This window comes from Magnolia sinica, chromosome 19 (genome assembly GCF_029962835.1).
Source record: "Magnolia sinica isolate HGM2019 chromosome 19, MsV1, whole genome shotgun sequence".
NCBI classification, from domain to species: Eukaryota; Viridiplantae; Streptophyta; class Magnoliopsida; order Magnoliales; family Magnoliaceae; genus Magnolia; species Magnolia sinica.
In genome coordinates this window covers 13937843-13953452 of record NC_080591.1, presented here as the reverse complement: position 1 = coordinate 13953452, position 15610 = coordinate 13937843, and the positions used below count along the sequence as shown (strand labels likewise).

The 15610-nt window shown below is 40.0% G+C and overlaps 1 protein-coding gene across 3 annotated transcripts in view; it reads left to right on the top strand.

The window, feature by feature from the left end:
- Positions 1 to 319: 319 nt before the first annotated feature.
- LOC131234476 (magnesium transporter MRS2-F-like) overlaps positions 320 to 15610 on the top strand; it is an 80610-nt gene continuing 65319 nt past the window's right edge. For 2 of the 3 annotated variants that reach the window (XM_058231387.1, XM_058231384.1), the window contains exons 1-2: positions 320 to 880; positions 12363 to 12412. In XM_058231387.1, the coding sequence (XP_058087370.1) occupies positions 485 to 880; positions 12363 to 12412 (446 nt within the window). In that variant the 5' untranslated portion in view covers positions 320 to 484. The remainder of the gene's footprint in view (positions 881 to 12362; positions 12413 to 15610) is intronic. The other variant, XM_058231385.1, reaches the window with a different exon arrangement.

The window sequence follows — 15610 nt, the reverse complement described above, 5'->3', positions numbered from 1 at the left end:
GGAAATAGGTTATCCTGTGTACGTGTGTATATATATTGAATCCAGACCGTTAAATAACAATGAACTGTTAATTAGATGTCTGCTAAACAGCCAGTTAAGACTTCGATTAAGTCTGATTCTTTTTCCCAGACCATCTAATGAGCGTCCCACTATTTTTACCGTTTAACTTTGAGTTGATGATATTCCACGAGTACAATTTATGAGTGCATGCGTATGAACCACAGACTCCGCCAGAGCATCGAAGATTTCCATCTCCTCCTCCCAACTGCTCCGCGGGAAAATAATAATAATAATAAAAAAAGACCGTTGCCTCCCGGCAAAAATAAAAAAAAAAAAAAAAATTCCTGAGACTCAAATATCTTACAATTAATTGCTTTGATAAACCTTCCTGAGATGGTCTTCACAGTCTTCAGACCATAAAACCCCGGGGGCTTTATCACTCCAACCCTTCAAATGTCGATTCAAAAATCCCAAACCTTAGAAAATGAGATTTCGGGATATCTCCATAAAAGCCGATCGGATCGCTCCCGTCTCGCCATTGTCGCCGTCGCAGCAACAAACGCGGCGGAAGTCTGCAGTGACCAAGGCTTGGTTCGTGGTCTCGGATTCCGGTGAGTCCCGCATTGAAGAGGTCGGGAAGTACTCGATCATGCGGCGGACGGGCCTGCCGGCCCGTGATCTCAGGATCCTCGATCCCATGCTGTCGTATCCATCAACGGTGCTCGGGAGGGAGCGGGCCATTGTCGTCAATCTGGAGGACATCAAGGCGATCATCACTGCTACGGAGGTGTTGGTGCTGAGTTCGAAGAGCCCGTCGGTTTCGGCTCTTGTCGAGGATCTTCAGGACCATGTGTTGAATCTCCACAGGACGCCTCGACAGGTAGAAATTTCCCAAATTGATGGTTTGACCTAGACTAGGGCTTTAGTTTGCTACTCTTCGAGGCAGCATTTTAACCCATCTGTTGTGTACATGGCATGCATGTGTCTCAATCCAGGCCACCCACATGATGGGGTCATTGTGCATGGAGCATATCTCAAAAAATCAGACTGATCTGGGGATCTTAACTGGTCAATTTCACATGTTGAGTTTAAACCGTTGATTGCTTTCTTTTTGACCGCACATTAGATGTCCTCAAATATGGAGGCGAGGATCATTTTGACAGTGCAGTTTCTCTGCTCTCCATCTGCAATCGGGCCATTTGTTTGTTGTTGATGTCTTAAATCTGTAAACAGCAGGGCCTGTCTATGCCAGGGGCGGCTCAACATTTTTGGGGGCCTTAGGCAAGTCATAAAAATGAGGCTTAGAATTTAATTTTTTGAGAACTTAATTAACAATAAAGTAGGTAGTTGTGGTCCTAGGTTTTAGGAGAAGAATTTATTGGGAATGATGTTATTATTTTGAAAAGAGACAATAGAGTTAGACTGTGCTAGTTTCTAGGATTTGTTTTTTATTTTCAATTTCAAATTTGTAAACTAATTTTTAGATGTTCCTATTTTGTAGGACTTTCAATAAGTTTTATTTCAAAAATTTTAGGCTATTTTTCTTCTTCTTAATTTTAATTTTGCTATAATATAGGACCTTTATAATTAAGAAATTTTAATTTTGCTATAATATAGGGCTTCATAATTAGGGGGAAACGGATTGCGTACTGAGTAACTCAGTACAATGAGTAAACTAGGGGGAAACGGATTGCATACTGAGTAACTCAGTACAATGAGTAAACTGTGTGGGTCCCACAATCATTCATGCATTTTATCCACTCCATCCATACATTGTAGCAGATAAGTGTAGGTCGCTAGCCAAAAATGAAGCATATCCAAAGGTCAAATGGACCATACCACTGGAAAAAGTGTTAATTGAACATCTACCATTGAAAATTTTGTGGGGGCCACATAAGTTTTATATCAATTTGATATTTTTCTTTTTCACTTCATCCATGTCTTTGTGATATTATGAAAAGGTTGGATGACAAATAAATATCATTGTGGTCCATAGAAAGGTTTCAACGGTGGAAATCATCATTTCCACGGTTTCCGGCAGTATGGTCCACTTGAGCTTTAGATATACCTCAAATTTGGGCTCAACCACTAAAATGATCTGAAAAAAATGGATGGACGGAGTGGATAAGACAAATACATTCATGGTGAGCCCAACTGAGTTTACTCAGTACTGTAAGAACGTACTGAGTAACTCAGTACACAGTCCAATTTCAATCAGGGGGCCTTAGGCAATTGCCTCACCTGCCTACCCCTTTGAGCCGCCCTTGGTCTATGCCATCGACAAACAGTTCGATGCGATCGACGGATGCTCGATGCCATTGGAAAAATCCGGAAATTCCATGTTTTATTGTTGGAATGTTTTAGTGCATTCCTCGATGGCATCAAACACCTTCGATGCCATTGATGATCTATCGATGCCATCGAAGTGCCATCGAGCGAATATGCAAAATTGCGTAGGTGCAGGATTTGTTTCTTGTTTCGATTGTGATTCTCATGCATGCTATATATATGGGTGTAATCGGGATTTGGGAGAGAAGAGGGCTTTCTAATTCGTTTTAGGGTTTCAAGTGCATAGCTTGGGGAGTTTCGAGGCTTGTTCGAATCAGGTAATCTCTATCTCTTGTAATTTTCTGCTTTCATAGTACATTACGGTCATTTTGTGCTGTGGTTTTTTCCTGCAAGGGTTTTTCCACATTAAATTCGGTTTGTTTGTGTTTGAACTTGGTTGTGCGATTGGAGTACTTTGCTTGATTCAACTTTGTGTGCTTCCGTGGTTCCCTAACTGTGTTTGGACAACAATGTGGATGGATATTCATGTAACCATTTGTTGTGGATATGCTGAGAATGCTCTCTCACATGTTGCAACGTCGCATCTTAGTCCATCTCATCAAATTTTATTTTGTTTTCTCTTATGGTTATTGTAACTGCAAGGTGAGTCGTCCAAGTGGGTCCCACCCTCTAGTAGATAGGGAGATGGGATGTGGGGGTTACAGGGTAATCGACTGCCCATTGCTCTAGCAGTTTCCAAACTGCACAAGTAGTTTTCTCTTGCAGTTTGATAACCGCCGTAGCTGCAGTTTCTATAAAATGCGCCAAGGATTCATGACCAGATTTTTATTTTTTTTAAAAATTTATTTAAAAGAGATCAAATAGATTTTCAAGCACCAACTCGTGAAGTGTAGAGAGATCAACTGCAAATGAGAAGAAGTCGGGTTCCATCATTTGCCACATGATTTACAGTGTGGATCTTGCTTGAAGAAGAGAGTTCCTTTAGACCTCTTCTTACGCGAGTGAAAGCGGTGTAACCTTCTTCCTACGACATGAAACGCATCCAGGAAGATCCAACATCCAAGTCTCCATCTTCCGCTGCCGTTGGATACAAGGAATCGCTTCCAAGTAGACGATTTCCTAGCAGTTACAAAATTACATAGGCTGATGGATCAACTTTCTCTACTAGGATTAGACTTTTGTGAAACTTGATGCAACCAAAAGGCAACACAAGCTAGTTGATCAAGGGTCCTCCAAGCATTAAAATTGTCTTGATTGATGATCTAGACCAAATCAATGGTCTGATGATAAATCTGATAAGATCAACAGTCAACTTACATTGTGGCGCTGATTAGATCAATCAAATGGATCTTAATTCATAACATTTGTAGTTTTAGGTTATATTTATTCATGGTTTATTTAATAATTTCCCTTTTGTATTTTCATCACTCTTTGGTTGACCACTTTTTGAGTCTTTAGCGTTATTTGCTTGGAAGGGGGTGGGTGGAGCACTACTTAACTAAAGGGTTGTGGGTTCTCGCATAATTTTCATTTTCCTTTGCATCCTTTGGGTTTGCATTAGTGGGGCATGTGGTTTATTGATCCAAATCATTAATAATGTAGGGTCCACTGTGGAGGACCCATGCATAAAAAGTCTCCCAAATGGAAAAATCTTTACCCTTCAATAGGTGGCAAAACAAGTAAATGGTTGAGAAAGAAAATACAATATCAACTAAAAAAAAGGGCAAATATTCCTTAGGAAGGATCTTCCAATATGTGGAACTTTTGGTGCATGGGCCATCCAAACTGAAGCCCATATGTCCGCAGTTTGGATAACTGGACCATGGGCCCCATCTGTACAAACTGAAAACCCTAATGTAATGTACAAACTCTTTGGCCCCGTAGTGTACATTGCAATACCTCTTAAGTTTTTGCTTAAACCATAACAAGATCTAGTAGATTCCACATTGACACCTTTAATCACTAAGGAATGATTAAGTGGGCCCCATCTTTATCAATCTAAACCATCCATTTAGTGAATCCTGCCATGGATTGAGTTACCTTTTAAAAAAGGATCTTGCCATGGATTTCTCATGGCATGAAAGTTAATTTGCTTGGTGATAGACTGATCCTAACCTACTCCTCTGCATTTTGATGGGAGGAAAGAAAAGCATTGATAACCATCCATGGTGGAAAAAATCTGCATGGTTTTTGATTGATTGATTGGAGTGATTTTGGGCCATGGGCTATCTAAATTGGGGCCCACCTCATTAGTGGTATAAATCAATGATCATATTTTTGGCATAGAGGGTAGGATGGGGGCCAAATCACAATATGTATTGGATATTTGTTGGATCAATCCTACAAATTATTCTCTTTTAAATTCTATCCAATTATTTGTTCGACATATAGTGAACAAGGACAATATTTTGGATTCATTTTCCTTCATTTTTTGCGTTTATTTTTCATTCCTTGGCAACCAATAGAGTTGGTTGTTTTCCCTTAAATCGGTTTTGTCTAATACTCCATTTTGGATTTTTCTAAAGAGACCTAATAGCTATTTTCTTTTTATGAATAAGAAGAGACTAAATAATTGTGCATGAAAGGTTCTTCTATTGTTCTAATCATCTGATGTAGGCCCACGGCCCACAGTAGGGCCCAACATGTGCAGATTTTGGACTATTTATTATGTATTGGGGGCTTAAATATCAAGAGCTACAATTTACTTTTTTTGGGAGATATGTGGGGATGTGATGGATGATATGGGGTTGATTTAAAGATGTGATTAAAGATTTCGAGTATTATTTCCCAGCTTTACTTTTACTATTATTAGGTTTCTTACCATCTTGGGTAAATTAGATTGATTTGAAATCATTCTCTTAGTTGGGGGGGATTTTCATTAAAGATTCATTTAAGGTCTGTAAAAGGAGTGGTGGTGTAGGAGGTAGGCATTCTAAAATTTTCAAGTGTGAGTTTTTCTTAAGGATTGCAAGAAGAAGTTTAATATCAATAAAGTTATTTCTCCCTCTCCACTCAACTATTTTTGTGTGTGTACTCTTGTCCATTTCTTTTGTGATTCGGGTGTTGATATCTCATTGACTCGATGACCGAGTTGCACCATTTTAGTATCAGAGCAGGCCATCTTCAATGATCTTTGACTCTACATTGTCTCCTAATGGATTCGAAGGGGGTGACTAAGGAAGAGTTTGCACAAATAATCCAATTGATCCGCACACTCTCAAAGTGAGTAGATCAACTCAAGCAAACGGTAGGCAATTTCGCTAATCAAGCAGGAGAGCTTTGGCATGGAGAGAATCTAAAGACCGAAGTTGGAGTACGTGGACATGTAGGGGGAGGTCCCCACAAAGGTCCTAAGTCCTAACCAACAATGCAAAGCGCTGTCTTGTGAAGAGACTAATAATTGAATTCTTCGATTGTTGGAACATGATAGAGAACCTGGAATTAAGGTAGAAATTCTAGAAATCCATGGTCATTTGCATATTGACGACTTCATCGATTAGCTAAGGTGGAAAAGGTATTTGAGTACATGGGAATTGCGGACAATCAAAAGGTTAAGTTAGTAGCTATCAGGTTTTCCGGTCACACGTTAGCATAGTGAGACAATTTCAAACTAAACGTATCCATTAAGGTAAGGAGAAAGTAAATTTTTGAAAAAAGGATGAAAAATAAATTAAAAAGGAAGTTCCTACCCGTGAATTATACTCACGACCTCTATTAAAGATGTTACAATTTACATTAAGGTGGTGTTTGATTTTTCATTTATGAGTGTAATTCATGGTAAATGAGTAATGATTATTTACCCATGTAAATATAACAACGGTCCTGAGGTCGATGTTGACAAGGAGCTTGTTTGCGAATACATTCGCACAATTTCCACATGTAAAAAACGTGGGGCCCACTATGATGTATCTATCTTATCCACGCCGTCCATCCATTTCGCAAGCTCATTTTAGGGCATGAGCCCAAAAATGAAGTAGATCTAAAGCTCAAGTGGCCCACACCATAGGAAATGGTGGGAAGTGAATGCCTAACATTGAAAATTTCTTGGGGGCCACAATTTTTTTGGATCAAGCTGATATTTATGTATACCCTTCATACATATCAGTGTGATCTTATGAACATGTTAGATGATAGATACACATCCATGTGGGCCCTAGGAAGGTTTCAATTTTGAATGGTGGACATCATTAACCCCCCTGTTTCCTATGTTGTGGTCCACTTGATCTTCCAATTTGTCTCTTTTTTTGATCATGCCCTAAAATGAGATTGTAAAACAGATGGTCGGCGTGGATCACACACATGCATTGCTGTGGGACCCACAGGTTTTAACAGTACCCAATCTCTCTCTATTTCATGCTTTTGGACATTGTTTTCGAGGTGTAATTACATAGTTATTTTACTCTTCAAAAGTGTAAATGTAATTGAAAAGACAAACACCCCCTAAGGGAACAAATTGGTAAGTGAATACATTGAGGAGTTCCATACATTGACATTACGGGCAGGGTTTAGTGCGTATGAAGACCAAAAGATATCAAAACATCTTAATGGTCTTAACCTAGACATCAGAGATGAATTGCTTTTAAAATATGTTTTTAAGATATCAGATGTATGCAAACTGGCATTAAAATCCATGGAGATAATTAATTGGGGACTTGATAGATGATTTAGTGCCCCATGAGGACCATCATATATGTTGGGGCAACATTCTAACTTACCATGTAAGGCAACCACAGGGCCTCCCATAGGTCAAGGGACGATGGGCCAACGTCCAATAATGAAGCTAAACCCCAACTAGAGAGAAGGTGGTTATGGATGAGGGGCTAGTGCGGCCAAGATAGGGCAAAACAACACTCCATTCATGTGTTTTAAGTGTGGGCAACCAAGACTTTGTTCTTTTCACTATTTTGAACATCAATCCATAATTAAAGTAAATTTGGCCGAGGAACAAGAATATGGTGAAGACACTCTCTATTGCATGCAAATGAAAGCCGAAGATCATACATAATATGATGAACAAGTATATAAAGATTGGGCGGATTTTAAGGAAGATTTTGATGATGCGCACGGTAATAGGAGTTAGTCGTTGGTTATATAATGGAATATGCTATCGACATCTCGGGTGATTGATGAGGGGCGATGGTTGCAATACAATATCTTTTGCACCACTTGCACTTCCGGGGAGAAGATATGTACGATTTTGGTAGATGGTAGAAACACCGAGAACATTGTTTCATAGGAAATTGTGGATAAATTGACACTCAAAGAACATAAGCATCCACGCCCATACCAAATCAGTTGGTTCAACAAAGGGGGAGGAATTTCTGTCAACTCCAAGTTCTTAGTTTCCTTCTTTATTGGATAAAGTACAAGGATGAGGTATGGTGTGAAGTGATCCCTATGGATGCATACATTTTTTTAAGGAGATTGTTGTTATGGGAATGAGATATGGTGTAAGGCCCACCCCCACAACACATGATAGTCTACTTTGCCAAAGCTCATGGCTTTAAAACGCGTCGTGTCTGTTAAGGGGGGAACCCAACTTATAACCACCACAACTTCGGACAACTCTTCCGATGTGGGACAAAGTTTCACCTTTACTGTGGGTACAGTAGCCTGCCAGTACCGTAGTCTGCCAACCACTGGTAGCTCGCCCAGGCCCGCCAGGCCCCGCCCACATCAGCATCCGCCCACGTGTCCCCACCCACATGTGACCATACAGTGACGGGGCATCACATATGGTGCGCTTGACTTGGGCACCTCCTTCAGTTATCATTGTTCCATCTTCCATTTCTCGTATGTCCTCATTTGAAGAAAATCATCGTATGCCTCCTTCTCCCACTCTTCCTTTGCAGGTCTACCAATGTCGTGTGAAGCTTATCTCTCTTGGGTCATCTCCCTCAGCTGCTCCTGCTTCCGATTAGGTGTCCTCTTCTCCTACAGCGCAGGTAACTGTCCCACTTTCCACTGCGGTCCAATTACGTCGTTCCAGTCGTCCGTTTGTTCCTCCTTGTCGATTAAATCTTTTTGCCTCTCACCATGCCTTGTTTTCTGGATTAGATTCTTTGGTTGTACTTACTTCTTATTCTCAGGCATATACATAACCGTGTTGGGTAAAGGCCATGGATGATGAGATTCAAGTACTCGAGGAAAATGCTACCTGGACGCTGGTTCCGTTACCTGAGGGGAAGCAAGTGATAGGCAGCAAATGAGTATATACTGTGAAATTAAAATCTGATGGGAGCTTAGATCGATACAAAGCTCGGCTAATGGCCTAGGGCTATAAACAAGAGTATGGAGTTGATTATGATGAGACATTTGCTCCAGTGGGAAAAATGAAAACAGTCCGTTTCTTGATCACTATAAGTTCTTCTAAAGGTTGACAACTCAGTCAACTCGATATTAAGAATGCTTTCCTCCATGAGAATCTCAAAGAAGAAGTTTACTTGAAGCAACCTCTTGGCTATAAGTCCAAGGATCCACGCTTAGTTTGCAAGCTATCTAAAGCTTTATATGGACTTAAGCAAGCACCAAAAGCATGGTTTGAAAATTTTCATGGGGTGTTAACCACAACAGGCTATTCTCAAAGCCAATATGACTCCTCACTGTTTATTCTCAAGCCTGATTCAGGTCTTGTTGCTTTATTGGTCTATGTTGATGACATTCTCATCACAGGAAGTGATGCTCAAGGAATTGCCGATCTCAAATCCTTACTTCACTCCTCATTTCACATGAAGGATACGGGGCCATTAACATATATTTTGGGTCTTGAAATTTCTTGAAATACTCAAGGTTATCTCGTGAGTCAATGGAAGTATACCTGGGATTTGATCAAGCTAGCAAACCTTATAGATAATAAGACCCATGAGACTCCTTTAGAATTAAATGTCAAGTATGGGAAAGATGATGGAGACCTTCTCTCAGATGTTACATCCTATAGGCAATTGGTGAGGAGATTAGTTTATCTCACTACGTCTCGTCCTAATATCTCATATGTAGTTCATGTTGTTAGCCAGTTTGTTAAGGCACCTTGCGCATTACATATGACGGCAGTTCATCACATTATTCGATACCTTCGAGGTACCCTCAATCAGGCGCTTCTCTTTCCATCATCGCACGCTCTACAATTATCTGCTTACTCTGATGCAGACTGGGCAGGTTGTCCCATTTCACGACGGTCCACCACTGGCTATTGTGTTTTCTTGGGACAATCATTGGTTGGCTGAAAGTGTAAGAAGCAAACCACGGTATCTAGATCCCGCACAGAAGCCGAATGCCGTACAATGGCAGAGGCATGTAGTGAAATTACTTGGTTCCAGGGATTGTTGACATATCTTGGGATTCATTTGTCTTTGCCAACTCCATTATCTGCTGACAATCTCAGTGCGATTCAGTTGCTTCCAATCTAGTATTTTACGAGCACACTAAATACATTGAAGTTGACTGCCACATTGTGAGAGAAAAATACACTGCTGGAATCATTTCTCTTCCTCATGTGACATCAGAGCTACAACTTGCTGAATTATTTACCAAAACTATGACCTCATCCCGTCATAGGTTTCTTTGTGGCAAACTGATGTTGGTTCATTATCCCACATCAGTTTGAAGGGTGTGTGAAAATATTGTGTATATGGATGTGAGAATATTGTGTATATGGGTTATTAGTTGTAATATACTATGTATAGAGAAACTCTAAATAAGCTTCCTAGCATAGTCTTGTAGAGTGGTTATTTAAACCCACCTTTGGGTTGAAGAAATACAGAAAAACATCTTCAAATTCCTTAGTTTCAAATTCCCGGCTTATCAGGGCTAACACCTATCCCTTTGTCAACAATGGTGTTAATATCACATTGCACCCAATGAAACATCTTACAACACCCAAATCTGATGAAAAGAAGGGTCAGAAATCTCTTAGTGTACAAAAGTATGAAGAAGAAAGGAAGGAGAACGAAATCATGTCTGTCTTAGTTTCTAAAGAAGAAACAAAACAATTGGATGATTCACCTCTCATGCAGAAACTCTTCCCTGAATATCAAGCTTTGGTGCTTTAAGAGCTCCAAATTGGACTTCTTCCTATGAGGAACATTTAGTATCATATTGACTTGCTACTAGGTTTGAACATGTTGAATCTTGGGCATTACCCAATGAGTCAATCCAAACACAATTAACTCAAAGAAGTTCAAAAGAAGAAAGAGAGTAGAAAAAGAAGGATATTAAGGGAGCGGAACCAAATACCGAGAAGCTATAAATGTACATCACAACAAGAGTATATATAAAAAAAGGTGACTTAGTTATGGTTTATCTCTAGAAAGAAATGTTTCTAAGGGGAACTTGCAACAAGCTCAAGTATAAAAAGATTGGTCGATGTTGAGTTAAGAGGAAGTTAGGCGACAATACCTATGAGATCGAGTTCCCAGATGACTTAGAAATCTCGCAGACATTTAATATGTTGGATTTGTTCGAGTACCATAGCGATGTATTTGACTTGCAAGATGAAGTCATCGATGTGGATAAACAACTCCTGAAGAAAAAGCAGAAAAAAGTTGAACAAGTGATGCACATGAAGACTGTTGATACTTGACAGGGCCAATACAAGAATGCTTGGTGAAATCCTAGATTGGATCCAAACCTCTACTACTCGTATGAAGTGTCAAACTAGCTAATGTTGAGTTCTTTCCAACCCGGGGAGATCGATGCAAGCCCATGGCTCACCATAGGGCCTAAAATGTACTGATTTTGGATTATTTATTTATAGATTTGAGGCCTATATATCAATAGTTATAATTTACTATTTGTAGGAGACATGGAGGGATATGATGGATGATATGGGGCTAATTTAAAGATGTGACTGAAGATTTTGAGAATTATTTCCTAGATTTGCTTTTACTATCATTAGGCTTGTAACCATCTTAAGTAAATTAGATTGATTTGAAATCAATCTCTTAGTTGGGAGGATTCTCATTAAAGATTCATTTAGGGTCTATAAAATGGAGGGTGGTCCTAGTAGGCATTCCAAAAATTTTTAAGTGTGCTTTTTTCTTAAGTACTGTAAGAAGAAGTTTGATATCAATAAAGTTATTTCTCTATCTCTACTCAGTTATTCTTGTGGGTGTACTCTTGTCCATTTCTTTGGCGATTCGGGTGTCGAGATCTCATTGACTCGATAACTGGGTTGCACTATCATCCTTGCCTGTGCCTAGGAGTTTTTCTTTGATTTCCCTATTGGCTGTTTCAGTTGCCTTCTTTTGAGAATTTACGTTGCCATGCAATGTGCAAAACTATCATCCCATTGAATGTGTGTACAGTTTATCCATAACCATCTTCAATTACTTGGATTAGGATGCTTACAACAAGACACTATTTTCCCATTATTTCAGTTCCATTTTCTGGTTGTTTGTCCTGCAGGACTCCACCGACAAGACAACAAGCTTAAATCTGAGGTGGCACCCAAGTGCCCACCTGTTCCCCGAGAAAAGTTTCTACGGGAATTCAGTCCAAACACAGTTTAAACCTGTTACTTGGTTAGATAGCATTAGGCCCTTCCAAATCATGGTTGTTGAGGCTTCCCAATCCTACTAAGTGAGCTTGGTGTTTGGAGTGGCAAGGAAATGCAATCCACATTAAGCGGGCCAGCATTTTCTCTTCCCCAAGAATTGGTTAAGATAAGAATAGGGTTGAATCATTCTTATTAACATCTTCAAAAAAAAAGTTCTTATTAACTCAACCATGTTTGACACTAGCAGTTTTTGACAACCTTGGGAACCGTCGAACAGCAGGTACCTAAATGTATCCTTATGTACTCAAAGAGTAGTGGGTTGAAAATTGTAAAACTACTGCTACAGATAGTACCCCACTTCTTTGTATGGCCTAATATGGACTACTTCAGGGAAGCACTTTTGAGCTGCAATGACTATTGGTATAATTTTATCGCACAAGCAGGGAAGTATTGTCGTTGTTGCAGAGAAAATTTTTGCTCTTATATCGAATGGTTGACATAAATCAGTCTATTTCTTTGAGGACACGAATTCTTAGTGAAACATTCACTGATAAACTTTTTTTTTTTTTTTTTGATGAAGGCAGCTGAGAGCAGTGATACTGACATGGGGGTGACAAACAAGGGTCCATGGTACTCTCGCTCATTTCTTTCTCATCGTAAGCCGGAAAGCCCTTCTAGCATGGGAATTTCTCAACAGCGTCATGTTTCCTTGGAAAATTCTATGATGATCCCTGAAATGGAAGACTGCAGTCCTAGGTCTGAATTGGATGGGCCCAAGGATGGGTGTCCCAAGGTGCTACCTTTTGAGTTTAGAGTGCTTGAAGGTTGTCTTCAATCTGCTTGCAAGTGCCTTGAATCTGAGGTACATCTTTTACTTGTTTATGGAATCTTATTAGCGTCTCCTTTCATTTCAATTGAATAGAAAGATAGCTCGAGTTTCTTTATCTTGTGTCATAGTGTTGGCATGGGATTACAGATCAGTTTCTACTATATATGAGATTTCTTTCTGCACATTGATCAAGTTCAAAACCCACAGATGCCAGTGTGCACCTGTGAACATGTGCACACATATATACATTCAAACACACAGTCAGCATACACAGATACACACATTCATACATACATACATATATATTCACGAACATATAATACAAACACACAGAATAGTGGGCATGACATGTGCACTGCATGTGAAGAGAGAGAGACGCGCAAGCTACTGGCATAAAATTTTAAAATGGCAGAATCTCTGATCCGAGGGTGTAATTGGGGCAGATTCCGACAGTCTGAATCCTTAGATTTGGCCTGCAAGTGAAACGACTCAATTCACTTAATTCCCAGTTCATTTCCTAAAGATATTTGCGTTTCTCACACACTTCGCTCCAGGCTCAAGTTGTGCGTTTCTGGATACAATTAGGACTTGATTTCCAAGGTGGTTGTCAAGTCCAGCAAGGCGGTCATAATCGTATAGTTTCGTGGTAATTGGACTTTCGACGTGCGGTCCAGGTCCGATACGGAGATTCAAAGTGCTCCCAAGAGCAACTGGGTTTTGAGATGGATATTAAGTTTTAAGGTAATGTAGCGTTAACGATTCTACACGTTTTGGGTCTTGCAGATCATATTTAAAGTGATTAGTGCTAATTTCACAGGTAATCTAGTTTAGCACTTGGTTAACTCTCGTTTAATTTCTAAAGGATTTGGTCCTGTGTGATTTTTGCCTGAGGTGATACTCGGGTCTTTGTATGGATTTTTCCGAGACGTTACCTGGGTAGGCGGCATGGTCATCTATACATGCTAGACTTTGATCCATCTGTCACTCCGGCTCGTTGTTTCTTTTCTCCATCTTCATTAGATATTTGTTTGGCAAATAAATTATGGAAACTGTGGCACTTTCGTCTTGGTCATCCACATTCCGATCGGTTAATTCAGTTATTTTCTTCTGGCATGTTAGGGAACGTTTCTCTTAATAAAACAGATTTGGATTATTCTTGTTCATCTTGTTGTCTTTCGAAAAGTAAGTATATTCCTTTTCCTTTAGGTATTACAAAATCATCTTCTATGTTTGAACTAGTGCATACAGATGTCTGGGGTCTTTCACCAATTATTTCTCTCTCTGAGTTACGATACTATGTTATATTCATTGATGATTTCACACGTTACATCTAGATTTACTTCCTGCACTCAAAGTTACATGTTTTTTAAAAATCAAGATATTTCACTCTATGGTGGAGACTCAATTTCGGGTTCCAGTTCAAACTCTCAGCTCTGACTCAGGGGGGGAATATTTCTCAAATGATTTTCGTACATTTCTTCAGAGTCATGGGATTATTCATCAGACCACCTGTTCTGATACTCCACAACAGAACGGGGTGGCTGAACGAAAAAATCGTCACATTGTTGAAATTGCCAACACTCTAATGACAGCTATGAGTGTTCCTCATTCTTTCTGGGTGGAAGCTATGTTACATTCAGTCTACTTGATTAACCGGATGCCACTCAACGTTCTAAACAGTAAATCTCCATACTTTGTTCTCAACGACTCATCTGCTGCATATTCCACATTTCATGTTTTTGGTTGTGTCTGTTATGTTCACCTGGCTTCACGTGAGCATAACAAGCTATCTTCAAAATTAATCAAATGTATGTACTTGGGATTTGGATAAACTCAGAAGGGTTTTCGATGTTATGATCCGGTTTCTCATCGTGTTCGAGTTTCACGACATGTTGTTTTTCTCGAACATATTGCCTTTCCTTCATCCTTTTCTCCTCCGCACGCCCCAAAATCTCCTGGTCTAACCACCTTTCCTAATATTTCTTTTGCCTCGAGTACTCTCCCTCGTCCATTGCAGGTTTACTCCCGTCGACCACGTACAGCTCCACCACCTATTCCTCAACCCGAACCTACTGTACCTGTTGCAGATCCTGAACCTACCTCGCTACGTCGTTCCGATTGTGTACATCGAGCGCCTGATCGCTTGATATGCTCTATGTCTGCCATGAATGCTACTCTGGATACTGTTTCTATTCCTACTTCATACTCTCAAGCAGTCACTCATGATTGTTGGAAGAACGCTATGGCAGAAGAACTTGCGGCATTGGATGATAATCATACGTGGGATATTGTCACTCGACCTGCTGACCAACAACTAATTGGTAGCAAATGAATTTATTCTGTCAAGCTCAAGTCTGATGGATCATTGGATTAATACAAGGCTCGACTTGTCGCTCAGGGATACAAACAGGAATACGGAATTGATTATGATGAGACTTTCTCCCATGACCAAGATGAAAACTGTTCGTACTCTTCTGGCAATCTCTTCTGTTCACTCTTGGCCACTTGCTCAGATGGATGTGAAAAATGCTTTTCTTCATGGAGACCTCCGAGAAACAGTATATTTGAAACCTCCTCCTGGCTCTTTAATCCCTGACAATAAGATATGTTGCCTAAAGAAAGCCCTGTATAGCCTCAAACAGGCACCTCGGGCATGGTTCCAATGCTTTTATGATGTTGTTACAGGTGATGGCTTTACTTAAAGTAGTCATGACCCATCCTTATTTTTGCGCACCATTGCTCGCGGCATTGTCATTGTTTTCGTCTATGTTGATGACCTAATTCTGACTGGTAGCTATGCTACTGGCATCTCGGTTTTAAAGGAAGTTCTACAATTCTCCTTCAAGATGAAAGACCTCGGCCATCTCACATATTTTCTTGGGCTTGAAATTTCACGTTCTAACGTGGAATCCTGGTCAGCCAGCGTAAATATACCAAGGATCTTCTCGCCTTGGCATCATTGACGGATCAGAAGACAGTTCAGACTCCCTTAGAATTTA